We start from the raw sequence: 23,056 nt of genomic DNA, 5'->3' as shown, positions 1-23,056 counted from the left end.
AGTCTGGGAGATCATCAGTTTTATTCAGAAAACAGTTTGTCCTTCTAAGATAATAGAAAAGTGACCCCACATGGGATTTTAAAATTCCAGTCTTGATAATATTCCTGCAGTTTGAATGCCTCAGTGACCAACTAGAAGAGTTCCCACAGTTCTTTCCCTCTTTATCTGTAGGGGCCATAACAAACACATGCTTTGCATGCAGAAAAACCTAACTTCACTAGTATCTCTATTTAAGAGGGATGGGGAATTTGCAGCGCTTGGGTTACATGTAGTTTTGTACCCATTTGTTCTTCCCAGATCACCCAGAATTACCTAACAACTTCAGTGGCAAAACTGATGATTTTCTAAACCTTTTCCTACTTTGGGGGTAAGTGTGTGTGTGATATGCAAATACAAAGTGCTATAGGTCCACTAAGTTTCTGCAAGGTTTAATCACATACTTATTTTGTACTTTAACTGCTCCCTCCTGAAGCTCCTAAGAAAAGGAAAAAAAAATAGGCTGAAAAAGTTTGGTATCACCCCCTGCAAAGGTTACCACATCATTAGTCTTGACTGACCAGGCCAAAAAAAAAAATAAAATTGCCCATCCCTGAAAAAGATAAGGCAGTAAAAAAGAATTGCCCTATTAGCCAAATAACTGCTGCCAAGCTAGCCAGGCTCCTTTAACTTGGTACTCTACAACAGATTGCAAGTATCATCCAGCTAACATGGAGTGATACAAATTACAGTCCCAACAAACCTGGAATGTCCTATAAGAGGTCAGACTGGGGAAGACTGCAGAAAATCATACGGGTTTAGATAGGCAATTACATGTGAAATTCTAATTTTAGAAGGGCCTCATCCCCAATAAGTGAGAATAGAATTGCAGACTTCATTTTTTAGCAGGTACTTGTTAACCACATTTGTTAGTGTGTTGGGCAAACAGAGCCACAGGATAGCTTTGGGGGCATTATTATTTTGCTTACGCTACACTGAACATGTAGAATTGTAGCAAGAAAGAATTCTTAATATAGAAATAATAAGCAGACATGGTTGGAATTGGGCCTGCCTATTGACCAACCACAAAGGAGTGCAAAATCCACATGCCTTCTTAAAAGTTGTGCAGGAAAGGCAATTTCAGCAACTGGGTGGTTCTTACCTTTATATGCAGTTCCTAATAAAGTCATCTTCTCTTCTATACAACTATTAAAGAACGCCAAGAGAGCCGCCTCTGCTCCCCCACCCAATAAGAAATATTCGCAAGACATGGACTCTGCTGGCATATACTGGGTGTATTTGCTCTCCCTGATTTGCCTGGGACTCCATCAGCCAGACTCAACCCAAGGTATTTTGTTGCTTAAGGCAAAGCTAATCCCCTGCCCCTCCAAATCCACATAGGCTCGGGTACTCATTCAACCAGACTGGAGATGAACCTCACTGCAGAAGAAAGGACGGGAGAACAGCATCCTCCACCACACTAAGGCAACAGGCCAGAGCTTCAAGGCCCAGGGAAAGCCACCTGGCACACGCGGCCCCCTTTTGCAAAGCTTGCCTCCGCTCCACCCAGGATTTTCTCCTGCAGACCTTCTAGGGGTCTGACCAGCTATGCATTTTGCAAATACTCGCAGAAAAGGCTTTGTTTCTCTACGCGAATTAAAACAACTCAATAGGACACATCCTTCCTCTTCCCTTCTCCCCCGCCCTCCCAACCCATGTCTCTTTAAAGTCTGGGACAGAAATCGCCATCCAAACCCCGCCCACCTTCCTCTAACTCCCACTATTCTGACGTCAGGAGGAAGGAGGGTAAGTTTCTCCGTGCCCCCCACCCCCGGTTTAAATTCACCAGAAGGGTGCTGGTGGTCTAGGAGAGGGGAGGAAAATTATAATCAAAACGGGCGAGGAAGAGCAAAGGCGCAGCCTTGAAGTAAAGCGTTTTGGGAGAGGACCGCCGCTCGCCCGAAGGTAATTGATCGTTTCTCTGGGAGGGAGCAAGGATGGTTTGAGGATTGCAGCTAGCCAGCTTTAGGAGGAGCACCGGGAGCTGAAAAAGGCGAAAAGGAGCCACGCTGAGAAGACCCGAAGAGGTGCTGGAGCTGAAGGCGTGGGACTCGTATTCATTAGCGCTGCGCTGGGACGCGCAATTCCGCGTGCTGGGTGACAGCCGAGTGTGATTTCGGATGTGCGTGAAGGAAGGCGTTGGATTTTTTTTCTCCGATTTGTGTGTGCGCGCGCTTGTGCACGTCTCCTGGTGATGAACAGCCTGCTGTTTGTCGCTGTCTCTCTGAAGGCAAGAATCAGCTGGGACGCCTTTCTCGCCTCTTCCGAACGAAAAGGCGCCTCTGGCCCCAAAATAAACGCGCAAGGAGGGGTTTTCGAAATATGTCATAGTCAGTTGTAGCCCCTAATAGGGTACAATTTAACAGGGGAGCAAGGAGCCAGGGTTTGAGGGCGGGGGCGGGAGGAAGTGATGCGAAAACCGTAATTGGAGGTTTGTGTGTTTGCCTTAGAAAAAACATAAAGGCGGTCTGTAGCGTTTGTCAAATGCTTCCTTCCCCACCCCTTTTGGTCTTGATCGCTTCTCCCCTCGCCCACCTCTTAATGCCCGGTTTCCTAGTACTAGGATGTTTCTATATTCAGATCATAAAGATGGCATTCATCTCCTTAGATTAAATAGTGGTCGCAAATGTGCCTAGTTAACTATGGCTCCTCCATAAGGGTGCGACTGATTGTTCTATGGAGGGGAGTGGTAGCCTTTGAAGAAAACCCAGTTACTGGTGGGTGGGTTTTTAAAACTGTTTACGTTCAGAGGTTCCTTTTGTATAGAAGTTCCCTTTTTGAAGGAGTGATGAGTCCTGCTACAAATTTATAATATGGAAGTGAAAGTGATTCATGTTTCCCTTTACATGGCCCTCTGTACCAGTCTTCCTAGGAAAGGAATAAAAGGATTTAATCTGTACCTGTTCAGTGGCATTTATATAGTTTTGAGCCTCTAAAGAAGGAAGTGTAAGAGAGGGAATAAAAGTGAACTGTGAAGCAGAGCAAAATAAAATAAGTGTGATATTTAATCACATGTTCATGACTGTTTATGTTTCCTTAAGAGTAATCAAAGATTTATAACTACATTTTATGGCAAGGTTTTAGAAAAGAGGTTGGAGATTAAGAGAGGTGGAATCTAACACATCTGAGGCAATAGATTTGGGAGGCTGTTTTGTGGCATTAGTAAATGCCGTGTGTGTGTAAATATATGCATTAAAAATAGACCACCAAAAGGGTAACTCTTGCAGCAAAAATAAGCTGTGTCATTTTAAGATTTAACATTGATTATGGCTCATACTCCTGTGGACCAAAGGTAATTTTAGCTGATAATGCATGGAACATTACCCTGAATTAGATTTGTACCTCAGTCTTTTAGTCAGTTTGCTGTACCAGCTGTATGGCTATAGTTTAAATTGTTGATCTGCCTGAAGAGGGGCCCTGCTGTTTTTATCAAAGCAACGTTGTATGGCTAGATACAGTTGGGGTCAATCTATTTCTGGAAGCTAAAAGGCCAGAAAAGATCTATTTTCTAATAGATCTTTTTCTTTCTTTCCTGGCTTCCCTAGGATGAATTGGGGGATGTTTGGGAAGGCACTATATTTAAGTGTGTATTTTTAATTGATGGAGCCATTTGGCAAAAGAGAACAGGCTTGCCTGCTAGCATTGCATGAAATAAACACTTTTTTTTTGGTCTTCATAAAACTAACAATGTTTCTCTTTTCTGAACTATGCATATATGATGCTTTGCTTAAAAAACTAAGGATCTAATGAGAGAGACCAGACAGTGGAAACCAATTACCACTTGGAAATCCAATTAAGAATGACTAATTTTGCATCTGGAGTGAAAGCTTCCATTTAGTATAGTATCTGCATCCTGTCTGTGTTGGAAGAACCAATGCATTAATATACTTACCTTGTATATTTGTACAGATGGGAAGAGTGGGTGGAGAAAACAAATGTTAATGATTTTTTCTGGGCAATTCATTTTCCTTTAGTGTGACAGAACTTCAGGTACATGGAAGAGTGATAGGATTTAGAAATGAGATCGGTTTGTGGGACTGTTTATGGTGGTATGTGTGTGCACAAAAATGCTATTGAGGTATTTATTTTACCAGCTCAAATGGTGATGGGGTAAAGACGCTTTGAAACTACAAGGATTTTCTCATTATTCAAAGGCCTCTAAGAAACAAAGCTTGTTCGTTATAGCCCCTGCTCAATAACTAATGTGATTTTACAAGATTTATTATAAGAAAAATAGGAGAAAAAAAAACTTAATAAATTAATATTGTCTCCCCAAATTGTCTCCTGATAAATAAATATGACACCAGGAAATTAGAGTGAAAAGTTGATGTGTCACAATCTAACTTTGGTTTTACACTGAATTGTGAACAAGGCATGTGCAGCAAATTGAATTCTGCCTTCTTGTCTAAATTCCACTTACTGATTGTGTTCTGTGAACAGAGCCTTGTGCATTCAAGGTTACTCATTCTGTCTGGCATAAAATCCATATTTCTTTGGTACTGATAAGCTCAAAATGAGTCTGAACAAACCCAACTACACACACATAGTATGTCAGATCCTGTGTGTGCTCTTACATCATCTGTAGGGTTCATATTAAGGTTTGGGTTTTTTTGTAATGGACATTAATGTTACAAAAGATTTCAGGGTTTTTCAGTTACTTATTTTGTCTGTTATGCACTTTTACACAAGGAGAATTTCTTAAATGGCCTACATCATTAAGTTCAGTCAGGCAATCATTTTATCATACATCCTTGCACACACGGGTAATTGCCTTTACTACAGAGGAGTAACCAAAGTATAGTATAGTATACAGAGTATAGTTAACCAAACTGTTCTAAGCATGCTTACTTGGAACAGTTAGGTTAACTGTATTGAGTTATTCCTTTGTAGACCTCACTCTAAATGGACATTCCTTAATTAAGAAAACTTTTCAGTGGTCTCAAAATAACCTTTAAAAGCTATTAACAATAGCTCATATGTGGGTCTTTTCTGGTACTCTGTTTTCCCATCAAGTATTCTCCAGAGGTGTTGGACTTCAACTCTCATAATTTTCAGCTAGCATATGTCATTCTCTGCATCTGCTATGACTATTAGAAGAGCATGAACTGTGATATCTAAAAAAAAGCCAAACAGTCTTGCATAGGTTGTAGAATCTGAGTCTGAAGAGGGACTGGTTCTATCACAATGGATTTTGGGTCTCTAGCAGCAGTGGTAATATATTTCCATTAGTTGTTTTAGTTATTTTTATCTTAACAAAACTCAAGGCATCTTACAGTAAAGCACCAAAGCTACCAGATCTGGGCTGCAAAATCCAGGCAAGCATTAGATGGCAGCAACAAGAGTTTTCTGTGTCATTTTGCTGCCATCTACCAGTTGTTCAGGTTTTTGCAGCCCAAAGCTGGTCGCCTAAATCACCAAAAAGGGCAGGCTTAATTATACCATCTCGGAAACCCTGTCCTCCACAGGTCCACTGTCCTGGAGCTAAATATTCCAGGATCTCATTTGGGATAAATATTTGAATGTCTGGTTTGACATGATCTGCGTAGTAGGATGACCTTCTGCATCTCTTGCAGCTGGGATTTGGATGACTAGCAGCAAATGAATACAAGAAACTGACAAAAGCTTGAAAGGATGCTCAGATGAAGCAAAGGACATGAATATTTATACCGTACTGCATTCTTCCATATTTAGCAATGTTAGCCCATAATATCGCATTAGCAAATATTCTTCTCTGTATTGCTTTGGGCAACTAATTATTATTTCTACCCTACTAGTATCTAGTGATAAATTGGAAATCTGTATGAATGAATGAGAAACTGCATTATCTTAAAATATTGTAGTTTTGAAGGTATCCAGTAATAATGTTTTGGCAGTAGGTTTGGTGGATGTCAAAGGAAATATTTAATACTGGGAATTAATTTCAGCATCATGCAATGATAGTCTTTTATTCTTTACCACAAATAGGTTTTTAAGGGTTGACACATTTATGAAAAAATTATCTTTCTATGATTATTTATCATAGTGACTAAAACCAGAACATCTTTTACAGCCTTCTACCTCTGAATAAAGATTGCCTGAATATCTTGCAGGCAATCATGATAATACCCTTATTTTAAATGTCCAAAGGATATCTAGGTAGCTGTTGTAAGATCAGGTCAGAGATGTTTCTCAAGTTCTTTGTATACTAAAAAGAGATTCTGAAATTTATTTCACTAAAAATAACTTAAGGGTTTCTAAACAAATCTTGGGCCCGGAATGAATGAGAGGCAAATAATAAATACTATATAAAGGACAGTTCTTACATTCCTATGCTCCATCAGCTATGTTGAGGAAGATTCTGAGTCATCCAGGTGGAATTATCTGGAGGTTGAGTCATGGCAACTGGACTTCTTTTCTTTGGTTTGATACGTTTCGCTGCTTGTCCAAACCAAAAGAAAAGAAGTCCAGTTGCCATGATTCAACCTCCAGATACTCCATCAGATATTTTTTCAGAATTTTCTATTGTATCACCTCAATCATTTAGCTTGATTTTCAGAGATCAACAAAATAGTTTTGCTCACTTCTAAATCTATAAACTGAAGGTAGGTAACAAGTGCTGATCTGCATCCTACCAACTTCCTGTTGGATTCTTTAGTTATGTATAGATAAAACCATATCCTAAAGATAGAATGGACATCTGTTCAGAGACAATTTCTGATCACTGGCATTGGCATCCTTATCTTACTGCTGTTGTGATATTTTTGGCCTAAAATATAAATTCAGATGGCAACGGGCAACCTTTGTTTTCTGTTAACTGGAGTATGGTCAGTGTTCATATACATATGTAGTCCTAGCCCAAAGCAGTACTTTTCCATTCTTTCAAAATAGCTAATAAGTATACCCAGGACTGCTTTCTGAAACAGGATAAAATGCTGCTTCTGACATTGACCTGGGTCATATAATGTGCTTGGGCTGAACATTTTTGGTGAACCACTTAATTGTTATAGTTAAAATACTACATTTTAAGTTTCTGTTGAAAACTTTGTTCTTTTCCTGGTCCTTCCAGGTATGAATGTTGAAAGAGTAATCCACCCCCACTTTAATGAATGTGTTTTAAAATTGTTTTAAGTGTTATTTTACTACATTCTTATTGTAAACCTCAAGATTTTTGGCATATGAAGCAGTATATAAATGTATTTCTTTAATACCTAACAAATTAATAGTCCAGAAACTAGACACTATTATGTGTTTCAATCATAAATAGTTAGCTCAGTGTGTGAAACCTGACACTATTTCCCTCTAACTTGGTAAAGAGTTCATGAAAGCATCTGTACATTAGTAAATGATTGCCTACAGGGCAGAGCGAGAATTTGTTTTGTCAAAAGCCTTATTCCTTCAAGGAAAATCTAACACTGGTAGGTCACATGCTGACATAAATGGTGCCAAAGGGGACTAGATAAGCCTTATATTCTTTATCTTCTTACTGTTATCTGTTATATTGTACCTGGCAGGCTGCCACAGGAGGAACAACAGATTACCCTTGTCAGTAACCTGCAATTTTTTCCCTGGATATCATTCAATACATGAAGGGGAATTTACTTTAGAAATTATTTCAAAAGAGGAAAGAATTTTGGAGAAATACTTTCAGGTAGATGGTTGAGTTCTTGCCCTGAGTTAGCTGCAAGATGGTCAAGGGGTATGTATAAATATAGAGTGAAAGACAAGATAATCTGTCCATTGGTCTGCAATCTGAGCATTCACACTTTGATATCATTCTAAGAAAAGATATAATGATAGAACTTGCCCATGGGGGCTTTTCAGTAATGGGAAGTCACCAGTTAAGTGGGAGGTTCTGGTGATCAAAAGTTGTTGGAGAATTTCTTCTTCCCTTGGAGAAATTGTCCACCCAATTTTCTGCCCCAGTTGATGGTTGTTAGACACCTTTTGAAAGTAAGCTGAGAGCTGTTTCTGGCTGCAAAAATCTGCAACCCTCCTAGAGAACATACATAGGAATATGGAACAGATAATACAGTAATACTCCAGGGTGTTTGAAGTAAGAGTGTGTTGTTATATTACTACTTCATTAAAACATGTGAAAGCAAGCTAATGAGGACAGCTTCATGCTTACATGGTCAGTTTTACACTGTGACTGGTTTAACTGCATGTAAAATCTGTTCATATAATCTGGATCAGCAATTTAGTGTACCAGTCTAGGGCAGGTTTCTCTCATCTGACACTCCAGGAGTACGTATTAGAGTATAACTCCTCATCCTCATTAAGCATGCCTGGAAGATAAATAAACATTACTGTTGTTAATATCTAATTTTAATATGTTCTTGTCCCTTTAATGAAGTATTAATATAACATGATGGAAAGTAGGAATTTTAATAGTATTCAGCATGCATATTGTCTTATGGTATCTGGTGATAGGTATTCTTACATCAAATAACAAAAGGTAGCTTGTTTTTAGCTCCATTTCCTCAAGATTAATTTGTCAGAGCCAGAAATGAATGGAAGCTCTCACTCTTTAGTGCAGCTAATCCCAGACATTAAGACAAGGTCCAGTTCTTGTTCCAATGGCCACTCAGCTGATGGGGGGCTGCGCAAAAGGGTTTGAACAACACTGTAGACTGTGTTGTGTCAATGCACCTTTTTTTTCCAAATCCTTAAACATTTCACGGTTGTGGAAGTTGGTTAGTTGTACATGGTTAGAGAGGCTGTTTTTTTTAAATCTTTATTTAAAAGTATAAATCACAAAATGATATTTAGTTGGTATATGCAGTATGTTTAATGCAATGGGTGAACCAAGTTTATAAGAAAAAACTGTATAAGCTTAGAGACAGAGATATAATGGGAATGGTCACAGGGTTTTTTCCTCTCAAAGACAGCAAGAGTACAGAAATATTGTAAAGCAAAAAGTCATGGGCTTTCCATCTACCCCTCTAAATGTCCTTCCAGCTGCAGCCTCCTTTCTCTCTCTTTCCCAAAGAACAGCATCTCAGCAAGAGGGTCTCTTGACCTGGCTGCCTAAAGACCTGGTTCTTTCCTACTGTAATGGTCTTTTTCTATTGCAATGGTCTCCAGCTTAGTCCAGTGTTTCCCAACCTTGGCAAATTTAAGATGTGTGGAATTCTGGAGGCTGAAGTCCACATATCTTAAAGTCATCAAGGTAGAGAAACACTGCCTTAGTGTATTGTTTGCAAACCATAATTTATGCTTAGTGCTCTATGAATACTGTGGCTCTTTTCACCTCTAAGGTTAACTTGACTTGTTTTTCACGGTAGCCTTGGAAAGGCTTTCTTTATATCTTGGTTTGTCTGGGATTGTTCCAGTTTTGCACTTCAGTCTTTATGATTAAAGAAGTTCTGAAAAGTAGTGCTGCATAGCTCCACAAAAGAGGAGCATGAGCCTAGCTGTCTGTCATGACTCACTCTCCTTTGTCTGGCAAAAGGGGAGCAAGTTTAAATGGCACCTGTGCCCTCCCGTTATCTGGGAAGCCTTGGTTTAGCCATTGACGGTCACCAGGGAAAATACAGTCTCAATAGGAGAGCTTCCTTGCTTGTTTAGGTACCTGTGAGATAAAATCTTCTGTTTTAAGACTTAAGACTGTAAATAGGTATTCAAGTAATCCAAAAATTGGTGGTTGGTGCTGTAATTCCATAGAAATAGTTAGGCTTCTTTTGGATGTGAGCCAGTATTTTCTAGGGCTTGCTTCTGCCCCAGATGCATGGTACAAGTGTTACATGTGGAAAGGTAGGATCTACAGCTTGCAAGGCAAAAGACTTCCAAGGAGTACATAATATCAGACTTCCTTAGGCCTAAAGTGTTCCTGGGTTCCAGTATGTATTTAATCTGTCCTGGAACAAAGAATAAGTGGCATTCCTGTCCCTCGCATTTCATAAGAAATAACTCACTGAGGATTTGACACTAACACACATTGTTTGCTATGTGATGCATAAATCTTCTAGTAGAAACAAAACCAGATGTTTGCTGTTATCAAACAGCTGGAAGATGACTGATTTACTACCCCCTAAAGGTTGTTCCTTCAGTTTTCGGAGGATCTTGAAAAACATTTGTCTATGTCTGAATTTGTCTGTTGGGCTACATTGTGATTTATTTAACCAAGATTTGTTGAATAAGTCACCACTAGCTAGCTTCACACATTACACTAAGTCAAATGCAAATATCATGTCTGAGTTCATACAACAAGCTCAGCCAAAACAAAACAAACCACATCATAGCTTTGCATGATGTATATGTGTAGTTGCCAAACAGGCATCTAAACTGGTGGAAGGTCAGGATGAAAGTGGTTGTTAGATATGGAAGTAAAAATAATTAAAAAGGAGTTATCATTTTTAATAACTGTGGCTATAGCTTAGAATGCAAAGTAATGACCTAATTGGGAAGGAGCGTGCTTGGGATATAAGAGCAGCCAGGTTAGAGTAGAGATGTACTATGCCTCTCAACTCTCAATAACTTTAGCACAAGTTTAATTTGTTGTTGTTGTTGTTGTTGTTATACCCTGACAAAAGAGAGAGAAGGAGTATAGAGTATAGAAGATGGAGGAGGAGGGAATTTTGAGTGCTTTTTGGAACAGTCTTCCCCAGACTGTTGTCTATCAGGGGTATTGGGTCTGGAATTCCCAGACTTCTTAGCCAACATTACAATGGGGAATATTGTTGTAAGCATCACATTATACAGCTCTTGAATGTTCTCACAGCCTGACTCATTCCTTACTGTTTTAAAGCGATTCTTCCTCTGTACTTTTAATACAATAATGAACCAATTATTTTTAAGTGGCTTTAAATGTATACTGAATTATCTTAGGAGTTACACTAGTGTTGTTGCAGCTTGTGTTTAAAATTACTATGCACTTAAAAAAAAATTCCTTAGGTGTCTTATTCCTCTGCCTGCGGCTTGCACTGCAAGTCAGATTTAAAAGCTGAGCACTGCTGCTTATTTGATTTTCCACTGACACCGATTCTCTCATTCCAGGAGACAGCCCCTCCACCATGTCATCTGACCAGACATCTCAATCTACAGTGCCTCCTCTCCACTCTCCAAAGTCACCTGTATGGCCTATTTTCCCATTCAATAGGGAGGGAAGCCGGATTTGTGAGAGGGGTGCTCACCTTCTTCGGGACTTACCCAGCCCCCTTCCCACAAAAAGAACAAGGACTTACTCTGCGTAAGTATCCAAAGTTGACCAGAAATAGAATTAATGATTTTTTTTAGAAAGAATGACAGTTGGATTTTTGCTGTAGAATTTGATGACATGGAGCCTATTAGCTGAGGCTGGAAGAAGTGAGGAATTGCAGTCATAATTGCATCTCTGTCCTTGTTCCCAGGTGCATGTAGTTCTGGCCTATTTCTCCCTGATTCTCTACACATTCTGATCCTAGTGGAACAGCAGAACATTGTAATGCTGCTGTTTTGATAACTTTGGTTATTCAGTTCCCCATGGAATGATAAATCAAATTGTGCCCATATTTCAGTAAAGTCAACATAAGAAGAGTCCTCTTGGATCAGGCCATAGCCCTATTTAATCCATGATTTTGTCTCATACAATTGCCGGTTGGGCATCTTCTATGACTCCTGGAAGTTCACATATGAGGAGCAGGTCATACATGAGGATAAATACAATCCATTAGAGAGGGAAATGGCAACCCACTTCAATATTCTTCCAAGAAAACCAAATGGATATTCACAACCAGGACAACGTCAACATGATACTGGAAGATGAATCCCCCAGGTTAGAAGGTATCACGTACAATAAACTACTGGGGAAGAATAGAAGGCAAGTAAGAACAGTGCTGGTGCTGCTGTTGTAGCTCGATTAAAGCTGAAAGAATGTCCAGTTGCTGATGTGCCCAGAGGCAAGATGCAAGCTTGATTCTACATAGTTACATATATCATTAGTATGTGGAATATCAGAGCCATAAATCAAGGTAAACTTGATGTTGTCAAGAATAAATATTGACATTGTGGGAATCAACAAACTGAAATGCCCTGGAATAGGTCACTTTACATAAGAAGAGTATTAGATCTAATGTGGATGAGAAATCATAGAAGAAGTGGAATAGCCATCATTATTCATATCCAAGTCAAAAAAATATTGCGGTGATCCAATAGCACAGAGGCAGAGGAAATAGAAGTTGAATAGTTCTATGATAATGTGCAATGCTTTACTGATATAACACCCCCAAAATGGCATTCTTTTTATAGGTGATTGCAGTGCTAAAATTGAAAATAAAATAACATTTGGAATAATGGGAAAGTTGGCTTCAGTGTAGAAAAGGAAGCAAGAGACAAACTAATAGAGTGTTGCTGAGGCAATTTAAAGTTTATAGCAATTTCCTTATTTTAATAATCTAAAAGATGACTTTACATATTGCTGGTTGGACAACATTGAAGTCAGACTGAAAATATAAGCTGCAAACAAAATCAGAAATTTCAGTCAGCATAAACAAGACCTGGTGCTGACTACAGCTCAGATCATGAATATTTTCTAAATTACAGTTTAAATTAAACATTCATCAAACCAATAACATACAATTCAGCAATAGTCCATAGGATTATACAGTGGCGGTAAATCATAGATTTAATGTAGCAGGTGTGATAAATGACAATTCTGGACTGAAGTTTGTAACATTTGCTATAACATTTGTAAAGCTGGAGCAAAACAAAAATATCCTGATATGCAGAAAAAGCAAAAGAAGGTGAAATGGTTGTCTTCTGTTACTTTGAAAGTAATTGAAAAAGGTGGAAAGCAAAAGGCAACAAACATATTTGCTCAAGTAAACATCAAGTCCCAGAAAACAGCAAGAGACAAGGAAATATCCTCAATTTCCTTGGATTGCATATTTAGATGTAACAATTAAAAGGGAAAGATGAGAGCTTTATGGAAATCATGGAAGTTAAGGGAACCTATTATGCAAAGGTGGCCTCCATAAAAGACAACAAAGGTAAAGATCTATTGGTAAAAGAAGATGGTATGAATAAATGGAAGATCTGTACGAACAAAATAACAGAACTGATGATATAGGCTAAAGAAGTGACATTTTCAAAACTGAAGTTAAACAGGTTCTAGAAAACATTGCTAACAAAAAAATTGTAACAGTTGATGAACTACTAGCCGAACTGTTCAAAACCTTTCAATTTGATCCAGTTAAAGTACAGGTAGTCCTCAACTTATGACCATTCGTTCAACAACTGTTCAATGTTACAATAACACTGAACGAGAGGGACTTACAATGGGTCCTTGGAGTTCCAGCTGTCGCAACGTCCCCACGGTCATGTGATCATGATTTCCAACATTCCCTGCTGGCTTCCCACAAGTGAAGTCAATGGGGAAGTCTACAGGAAGTCAGAAGTTGCTGTCACATGAGGTCCTTGGTTAAGGACTCGCATGGTTCCCATTTAATGACAGCAACCAGGAGTGTCAGAATTGCTGTCGCTAAGTGGCGCAGCCACATGACATCGCACATTACAACTGTGTCCCTTCGCAACAGCAATTCCGGTTCCAACTGCTGTTGTAAGCCAAGGAGTACCTGTACTATTTGCAGTTTATAATCAGTAGGAGTCAAGGAAATGAAATAGATCAATTAAGGAAACTCTTTTTTTTCCATTTTTAATTTTTATTAAAGGTTGTAAGTATAATAGTAAAAGCAAATACAAATTAAACTCCGAAAAAGAGAGGAAAAATAAAAAGCGCAAAGAAAAAGAAAAAGAAAAAAGAGGAAAGTAGTATAATAAAGAAAAAAAATATGTAAAGAAGTGACTTTCAGTCTTCATCACAACAAATAAAAACAAATTTGATAACTCATTACCCCCTATAAGATTGCAAACAAATATATCTCTTCTTCCCATAACTCATCCCTTCTATATGCAATACCATAAATTATGAACTTTTCAGTCCTGGTGTTAGTAAAAAGTCCATAAAGAGTTACCAGAGCTTTATAAAATGTCTTATTTTAAGCTTAATTAAACAAACCAACTTTATATTCCTTTCTTTTACTTCTAACAATCTTGATCTTTAATTCATTCAGATGTTTTTCTTTTTCCAATCACAGAGGCTTTTTCAAGGCTTCAGCAGATCTCTTTTGTAAATCCAATGGAAAGTCATTACCCAGGTCATTGTCTTGATTTGACTTTGTATTTCCCCTTTGATTTTCAGTCTTAACCAGCTTGTTTTGTATATCCAGTAAAAGGTCCTTATCAGGGTCGTTCTCTTGTCTCTTCTCTATCTTGTAATCCACACTTTTTCCTATCATTTGTATTTCCAATTTGAATGCCTTGTATGTTCTATAATCCACACTTTTTTTAATCCAATATTTCTGATTCCACTATTACTGCATCAAGCAAAATTTGTTTCATGCTAGTCATTCCTTCATTAACATCTTTTAGACATGATTTATCCAGAGAAGCAGACATCATTACTGATATTGTTGATATTGTGGTTACTAATTTCTGGCCCCATTCTTTGACAATCTCCTTTAATATTTCAAATGTTACAGTGTTTTGTGTCATTTTGTAAATCCCAATCCTAAAGGCAAGATTTTTTTTTCTTTTTTGCCTGGACTTTAGTCCCCTCTAGTGTCCAATTTAATCAAAAGGTCTTTTACTGCTGTTATGACTTGCGGTAATCAAAACAATTCTGGTTCTCATAAAAAGCTGTTTATTTTATATAGTTAATTCCAAAATCTTATAGTAAAAAATTTCAATATTCCAAATTTGTCTGGACTCTTAATTTGTTTATAACTTTCTTGTTCGAAATCTTAAACAAGATTTTGCTGTTTATTTCAAATTCTTTTAAGTACTTAAACTTATAGTAAATTTTTCTTTTGTTCAGGAACAAAGATACACTCACCAGGTGATTTTTCAGACTTGTCATTCTGAAGACCTCTAATAGCCTTAAGATATTTAAATAATTAGATAATAAATAATAAAATAATAAAATAACATAATTAAATTAATAAGCACCGATGATGTTAACTAGTTGGGTAATAAAATGTCTGCAACCAAACAACCAAGCTCACAGAACACCAAGAACTCCACAGTTCAACCTGGAGCTACATATATTCTCTTCTATAGTTAAATAAGCAATTTCAAAAATGATTAGAAGTGAGGTTAGCAAACTTAATGTCCTTTAAAAGTGCCACCACAGTTGCAAACAAGATGGCTAATCCCATTGTCCCCCAGTGCTCCAACCCACAGAAAATTGCTGCCCTACAGTCTACTCGCAAGGAGCAGCCATCTGGAGCACATGCACAATCTCCTATTCTCTCCTTGTCCAGAGAGGTTCCGAAGAACTGGTCTACTCGTTGGTTCTTTGGTCTTTGCCTCAGTCATCATCTCCAGTCTCTACAGAGATGTGTTTAGCTCGCCATGCCTCCACCAGAAGTCCAAATAAGGAAACTTGTTGAAGATGAAAGAAGAGAATGCAAAAGCTGGCCTGTTCAGTACTGAAAAATCTAAGATTATGTCAATGTGCAATGTTAACCTAATTCAGATTTGTGGAGAAGTTGAGGTAGTAACAACTTTATCTTCTTAGGCTCAAAAATATTGAAGTGTAGAGATATCACACTGACAACAAAGGTACTTATTGTCAAGTCTATACTTTTTCCAGTAGTTAACCTATGGCCATGGAAGCTGGTCCAAAAAATATATATATATACAGTATACGTACATGTATATGAAGAAAATTTGAATGCCTTTGAATTGTGATGCTAAAAATAATTGTTGAGAATACCTTGGTCTGCAAGAGGTACACATAATTCAATAGTAGTGGAAGTAAAATTGGATTGCTCACTTGAAATACTAATAATGAAGCTGAAGTTTACATATTTTGGACACGTAAAGTGAAAGTATTAATTACTGGGAAAACCCTGATGCTTAAAAAAATCAAAGACAATTGAAAAAGAGGCTGTCAGAAAACAGGTTGGCCAGATACTATCATTGATGATACAAACATGAACTATCTTATTTGACAGATAATCCTGGCAAAATGATGTACATCAGCTCATGAAAAATACAAAGTGACTGAATGACAATAGTGAATCCTGGAGAATCTAATTTGCACAGAAATATTGCATTGTTGAAATAGCATAAACAGTCTGAGATTAAGAACATATAGACTAGAGATAGACAACATGTGAATCTCCAGAAGTTCAGTTCCAGGTACATCTCCCATGAGCTATAGCCAACATGGCCAATAGTGAAAGGTAGTAAAGAGCTGAAGTTGTAGAAAATCTGGAAGGCGCCATGGAGTCTATCCTTGTACATATGGCCAAATTAATGTCAGAAGCAGATAAATAAAAAGCTAGGATAATATGTTGGGTGGTCTTATATGAGACACACAGAAGATGTTTTTCAGTGTTTCTTATTATAGCACAATTACTCTTTGTTTTTAAACATACATTTTATTAGCTTAAAGCATCATTCTCATGAAAAAGTAGGATTTCATATTGTTGATGAAGGTAATAGCAAGAAATACTAGAATAGCTCAGACTGATTTTCATCTTTCTTTTTTTCCCCTTCTTCCTCTTTTTTTTTTCTTAGGACGGCTCGTGCCTCTGCTGGGCCTGTTTACAAAGGTGTTTGTAAGCAGTTTTCACGCTCCCAGGGCCATGGTTTCATCACCCCAGAGAATGGCACAGAAGACATATTTGTACACGTTTCTGAGTGAGTTCTATGGGGAATGGAACATTTATGTTTTTAGTGGCTTGTGTGTGGGGCAGAAATAGCATGTTTGTAAGTCATGATCCCTCTTTTCTCTCTCCACCCCAACTTGCATCATTTACATTACTGTAGTCTCATGCACTACATGTTCTTTCACGTATGGATGCTGACAGGAAAAAAAAATGTATGAACCAACTTTGTCTATCTTCCTGCTCCTCTGCATACTCTAATACAATAATCACTTATATACATCTGTGATACAGTCCTTCCATTTCAATTTCTACAAGGATATACTGTTCTCCTGGAACTTTCTGTTGAGCCAGTTGTGGCAAGATAGACAAGCACGTGTGGATGTATCTGTGGTGTGCAGAGCATTCTGAATTGTCAGTTTGTCCCCTTGTTTTGAGGATTTGTAAGGTAGCTCAATCATTGCATTGATAAGGAATACCAATCATAGATTGGTTCAGGTGACCCAATGCCAGCCTAATGGGATGGAGACCCCAAATCCAAAAATCATTTGGCCTGTTGATGACAATGAGGCACTTTTTCTCCCAATTTCAAGACAGCAGGGCAGAGGGGTTGATGTTCTGGTGGTGCCATGTCCTGAAAAAAAGCTTTCCCACCAACACTATTCAAAGCAGTGTGCTAAGTGAAGATGGTCAAAACATGGATGATTTTAATCCCTCCATTATGTTCCAGAAGACTCTGGTTCTTCAAATTTGCCTTAATGGAGATGAGTAAGGAGCCCTTGTGCCATCTCCTGAAATGCCCAGACATCATCTCTCCCAGCCTTATTGATCACTTGGACTCAGATGGCTACAACTTTGTGCCTGAAAGTTGAATAGGAACATCTCCCGTGTTCTAGTTTTTTAGCCATCACAGTCAAAACCATTTTGACCTACAGATCTATCATTTTACTTGGTGTGCCTTTAAACAATAATACAAATGAGTCTTGTGGCATCAAGAACAGGGGTTCAGGATTATTGAGATTCTTACAAGAAATCTTGAAAGAGGGAGCTAGTGGCTAATACATTACATAGGCAGCTGCTCTTGGCGAGGCACATCCTTATGTGGCCACCCTCATGCATGCTGCTTCTGCAGTGCTACAAGACTTCTCTCTCACTGATCATTCACCATTTTCTTTCATTAGTTATTTGGGCTCTAACAACTGCTCCCTTTGAACTTATCAGATCCCATTAACATCATCTTCTGGAAGACAGCCTTTCTGGTAGTTCTGGCTTCAGCTAGGTGGGTTGGGGAAATTAGGGTCTCTTTCTGAAAGAGGGGAATCTATGTGTATTCCATCAAGACAAGGTGATGCTAATATCAGATCCCTGCCCCATATCCAAAATCAATTCCAAATTCTATTGAGTGCAAGAAATCATTCTCTCCCATTCTGCTGAAAGGAGATAAATTCGGAGACAGTTCAAGTGACTAAGGGTCAAATTGTTAACTACTTTTCTGTGTTTGCTATCTGTCATGCGTTATTCTTCCATTTTTGTGTGTTTTTGGTAGCGGCAAGAGTTTTTTTTGTTGATACAGTGAATTATTCAACAAAGAAGTTGAATTACGCTCAATTGAAGCCAGTGCTTGTGTCTGAAAACAGGGTTTTCCTCCACAAAACAGGAAAAAATCTTACTGTAAATGTTGTCTTCTAGCTAAAAGATGTAGAGTTAACCATTTTCTGTTGTCATCTTTGAGTGGCCAGAAAGATGCTTCATGGTAAATGCAATAGAAAATCTTATTAAAAATAAATTTGGGCTAATATTTCAAACCCTAACATTTTAATTCTGCTAGGATGGCAGAACTCTTCCTAAATGAGTATGCTTACAAAATGCACCAAGTGTTTGGAGAAATGTAATTCCCATCTTGTTGTGGTGTTTAATTTTATACAGTTTTTTTTTTTGATAGCTCTGTATGTTGTTTTTAGCAATTGCTTATCCAGATACTGATGCACTGAAGCTTCCTAGGGGAATACTGTTGGTTTTTAATTTGTTATGCTTTGTCTGTCACGTTTAATTACATCAATTTCTTTCCACCATAATTTTGTTCAGAGCTCTGAAATGTTCCTTCCTCTTTTTCTTTTTCAGCATTGAGGGGGAATATGTCCCAGTAGAAGGAGATGAGGTCACATACAAAATCTGTCCCATCCCACCAAAGAATCAGAAGTTCCAGGCTGTGGAGGTGGTGCTCACCCATTTAGCACCACATACAAAGCATGAAACATGGTCAGGCCAAATAATTGGCTCATAAACTGCTTCTTGAGCCTGCAGGCCATCAGGAAGTGGAGTTGAGTGATATGGTGGGTGGTGGAACTGCTGGAGCAATGGAAGAGCCAGGCTGGCAATTTTTGTTTGCTGTGTGACATGTTTGCAATTTTATCTTGTCTTTTCTAAGATTTAACCTTTAGTTTGTAAATGTGCTTTTTTGTTTATAGAAGGCAAGCAAGAAGTGGAAAAGTGTTGCTGGGTAGATTTACTCATAAGTCATTAGCTCCTGCTGTACCCAATTGGACAGAAGAAATGTATTATCAAAGTAGTATTTATTGGCCACAAAGACTGATATTTATCTGGTTGCTATGCTAAACACATTAATAATGAAATTGTCTATTATCCTGCCCCTTTACCAAATTTTTCCCTTACATCCTCAGCAGGGGCTGTTGCATTGTTATTCAGCACCCTTCTCAGCCAGAACAGGCACTCAATGAAATGGTACTTTTCAGGGCACAGTTCTGCATGGTCCAAACATAGTGAAGCTGTCATTCTTCCAGAGCTTTTCTAAATCATGCAAACTGCAGGGATGCGTGAAGGTTTTTTTTTTTTTTTTTTGGAGGGGGTGTATTTCTTACATGTATAATCATATGCAAAGAAAAAGCCTACAGGCTTGCTCCTGCACATGGATGGCACTTCTCTACATTTCTGTTCAACTTTGGTTGAGACTGAGATCAATAGCTTGGTCACCACTGTTGTGTATTTGATTATTGGTCTAGTTGCAAATCTTCTTTCAAAAACATTTCATACACAGTATCTGAAGTAGTTATGCAGTAATCCAATAGAATGTAACACTAAAGAAGGAGTATTTCTAAAGACAAATTGATAACTCACTGTGATGTTTTGCTCAAACTTGTCTAAAAATAGGTGGAGGGATTTTTTGGTCTTGTAAAGGATGATCTTACCAAATTCAAAATTAGTATCTTCTGCTTGTTGTTATGCAAAGGAGTCAGTAAAATTTTGCAGATAATTGTTTGCTGGAGGTGGTTGAAGGAGCCGCCTTTCTAAATCTATTAGTCTCAAATTGACTTTAATTTTTTTCCATATGCACCACAGTGGTTTGTCCCAGGTAGCCTGAACTGTAGCAGTATCTTGCTTCCAGACTGTTGTGATATACATTCAGGTTATACTTAACACAAAGGTTTTCTTGTTTCTGCTCTTAATTGTAAACTAAGTTGCATCTGTTTTTTTAAATGGTAGCAAAGTATACCGTAATACAGGAATAGTAATATATGTTTTTTCCATTAATTGCCATTAAAAGCGTGTGTCCAAGAGTAAAGGTATTCTAGAATTCAGCCTCTACTGAAATGTATTATTTTGCTCACATTGCATTTTTCATATATATTACAGTGTTAAGTATTGCCCATGATTGGATTTGTGTCTACTGAAAGTAATACATAATAATAAAATCCCATGCAGATTAAGCTGTTTTTGTTAGAAGACTATATTGTTACAACATTCAAAAGAGACTAGAACATCGTCTCAACATCGTATCCTCCAGATGTTACTGGGAGTTGCAGTTCCAATACATTTGGAGTGTACCAGGCTAGGAAAATCTGAAATAAAATAACCAGGAAGCATCTGTTTTATCCTCTTCCATTATGAATGGTAGTTTTTGGCCATGAAGATCTGCTTGAACAATAGCATCTTTGTTTATTACATTTTCAGAGATGTAGGCTTCAGTATTATCTGCATGTAATTGCACTTCTGAATATTTTTCATGACATGTTTTCTCAGAATGGATGTTTAGGCTAATTCTCCCATTCTCCCTTCTGTTGTTCTAACTTCGACATTTTAATGATTACCCTCTGTGTGTCTGGAGAATGAGGATTATGTATAGAAGAGATGAAGGAATGGTCACCAGAGGTAAGATTAATGGGTAGTATTAAATAATGGTATCTAGTAGTATTGTATTGAGTTTCCTTCAGTTTTTCTAGTTCTACCCAGTCTTTCCCCAAACATCTTAATTCCCCAGGATATACAGGGTCTTGTTTAAAAGCACAATATTGGGTTTATAATAATCTTCTAGATATATTAAGAAGGGTTTCCTAGGATACCATGTACACACTAGGAACTTGCATGGAATTGTCAAGCAGTCTAAACTGTATGATCTGCTGAGTTGAAAGCATTTGGGCAGTGTCACGTCTGAAGCTGTATGATCTTGGAGAGAAAGATGTATATGGATGGTAAGTTTTTAAATTAATGCATGAGAAGCAAGCACCAAACTTCTAGCAATTAGTGGGTGTGTTTAAATAAATGGTGTAAGTAAGAATGTGAGAGCTGAGGATGTAGTGAGGTACTCTTGAATGAGATGAGGGAGCCTGATAGGTAGGCCCTCTAGCATAATGGTACTGCAGTACGTTGGGATAAGACTGGTGTCTATAAAGAGATGCTTTTTGTATTTGGGATGTGTTTCCAGAGTCCTTAATGAGGTGGTGTGTGTGTGAATGTCTGTCTAACATACTTTTACTGTTCATATTTGTGGGATTTCAGCCCCTTTGATCTTTTACAAACTTGCACTTAGGTGTGAGGTGAGGCTGAGGGTCCAGGATAGGCTGTTTGCTCTGTAGAAATAGTCCTCCGATGACAGCCTGATGTTCATATTTAGTTTTCAAGGGGGATGTCCCACACAGATAGTTTAGTTCTACTGTATACTGCCAACCTAGAATCATGGGAAATTTTATGCAAGTTTCCCAGAGGGGGTTTTGTTCTGCTGTATTTGTATTTCAGCCTAAAAGGCTAAAAAGAAACCTCTGGTAGCTGTATGGATTTGGGGGCTTCCGAATGATACCAGAACTGTCTGTAAGGATGTCATAGTCTAAGGCAGTGTTTCTCAAACTTGGCAACTTTAAGATATGTGGACTTCAATTCCTGAAATTCCCCAGCCAGCAGACTGGCTGGGGAATTTCAGGAGTTGAAGTCCACGTATCTTAAAGTGTAAGGTCAATGTAACCTTTCCCAGCTTAGTTCCCTTCCGATTTGCTGGGGCTGAAACTCCCGGAAAGCCACATTACGTGGGAATTCTGGGATCTGCCGTTTCAATACACCTGGAGGGTGCCAAGTTAGAGAAGGCTTCCACACAATTCTTTCTTGGGTGGATTGCACACCACAGTTGAGTTTTTAAAATGTTCCCCCATAAACCTGATGTGGGTAGAAATGGGGTGCAGCTTTAAGAAAAGTTCTAGCCTAGTTCTTCCTCATAAGCTTGTTTCCTCATACAGGAAAATTAAAAAAAAAATAACATTCTCCCTTCGTTCCCAATATACTGTTAATTAACATAATCCAGGAAGTCTCTGTGTGGGTTTATTAGAAATGTGTTTGCAATAGGAAATAGGAAATGTCTTTCCAAGCAAAGGTATACAAAAGCTGGTTAAGTTCATTCTGGGGGACGTTAGTTTTCTTTTGTTCCTGAAATTTCTTCTTCCCATTATGCCAGTGATTATGTGAACATTCTGCCTCCTTCAGTTAAAAAACTAAATAAAACATTCCCAATGGTTTATTCTGAAAAGAAACTCCATACATACAAGAGAAAATGGGGAATAGTGACTAAAGAAATTATCATTCATCCTGTACATAGATACAGAGGGAGAATTTTTCTGGACCTTTTCCTCAAGATTCAACAGCTGCTGTCCAGCCCAATGAAGTGAGGATCTGAAGGCAGCCACTTTCCTTTTGCTGTATGAGGCATCTCCCTGTGACAGCCAGAGGAATGTCCTGCACACATGTAACACCAGCAGCTTCTAGCCTATCTCCCTCGTTGATGGTGCAATACCAGTGGGAGTGCCACAAAACTGTGACTTCTCTGAGAATGCTTTTTAATTCTTTCTGAAATAACCTTGTTATCTATAGTGTGTCTGTGTTCTGACAACTTTTTGTGTGGTTCTTGCCTCTTTGATCCCATGTTGATCTTTGTAACACTGGCAATAAATCATTAAAGTGACTTTCCAAGAGTCTTCCCTGTCTTGACATTTTTCCTTTTCACAATGCTCTTTGGACATGACAATGTCTAAGGATGTTGGGTAAAGGGAATGGGGTGGCTGGTCCTAGAGTTCTTGATGCAGAGATGGAGGATACTAACCTGGTGGAAACTA

The 23,056-nt window shown here is 38.3% G+C and overlaps 1 protein-coding gene across 2 annotated transcripts; it reads left to right on the top strand.

The window, feature by feature from the left end:
• The first annotated feature begins 1,784 nt into the window (after positions 1–1,784).
• Positions 1,785–22,915, top strand: CSDC2 (cold shock domain containing C2). 2 transcript variants are annotated; one of them, XR_015796169.1, is made up of 5 exons: positions 1,785–1,941; positions 11,011–11,203; positions 16,576–16,698; positions 18,786–20,831; positions 22,543–22,915. XR_015796169.1 is itself a non-coding variant. In XM_088140993.1 (4 exons), the coding sequence occupies exons 2-4, from the start codon at positions 11,028–11,030 to the stop codon at positions 18,946–18,948; spliced, it is 462 nt and encodes a 153-aa protein (XP_087997119.1). In that variant the 5' UTR covers positions 1,785–1,941; positions 11,011–11,027; the 3' UTR covers positions 18,949–22,915. The 2 variants fall into 2 exon arrangements, 1 of the variants encoding a protein (XP_087997119.1); XM_088140993.1 differs by having other exon boundaries at positions 18,786–22,915.
• Positions 22,916–23,056: the final 141 nt, after the last annotated feature.

This window comes from Python bivittatus, unplaced genomic scaffold (assembly GCF_059951505.1).
Source record: "Python bivittatus isolate LINGU-HERP-01145 unplaced genomic scaffold, Pbiv_v1 ctg000330_np1212, whole genome shotgun sequence".
NCBI classification, from domain to species: domain Eukaryota; kingdom Metazoa; phylum Chordata; class Lepidosauria; order Squamata; family Pythonidae; genus Python; species Python bivittatus.
Note: the sequence above shows the minus strand (reverse complement) of the source record. Positions and strands in the feature narration are given on the sequence as shown.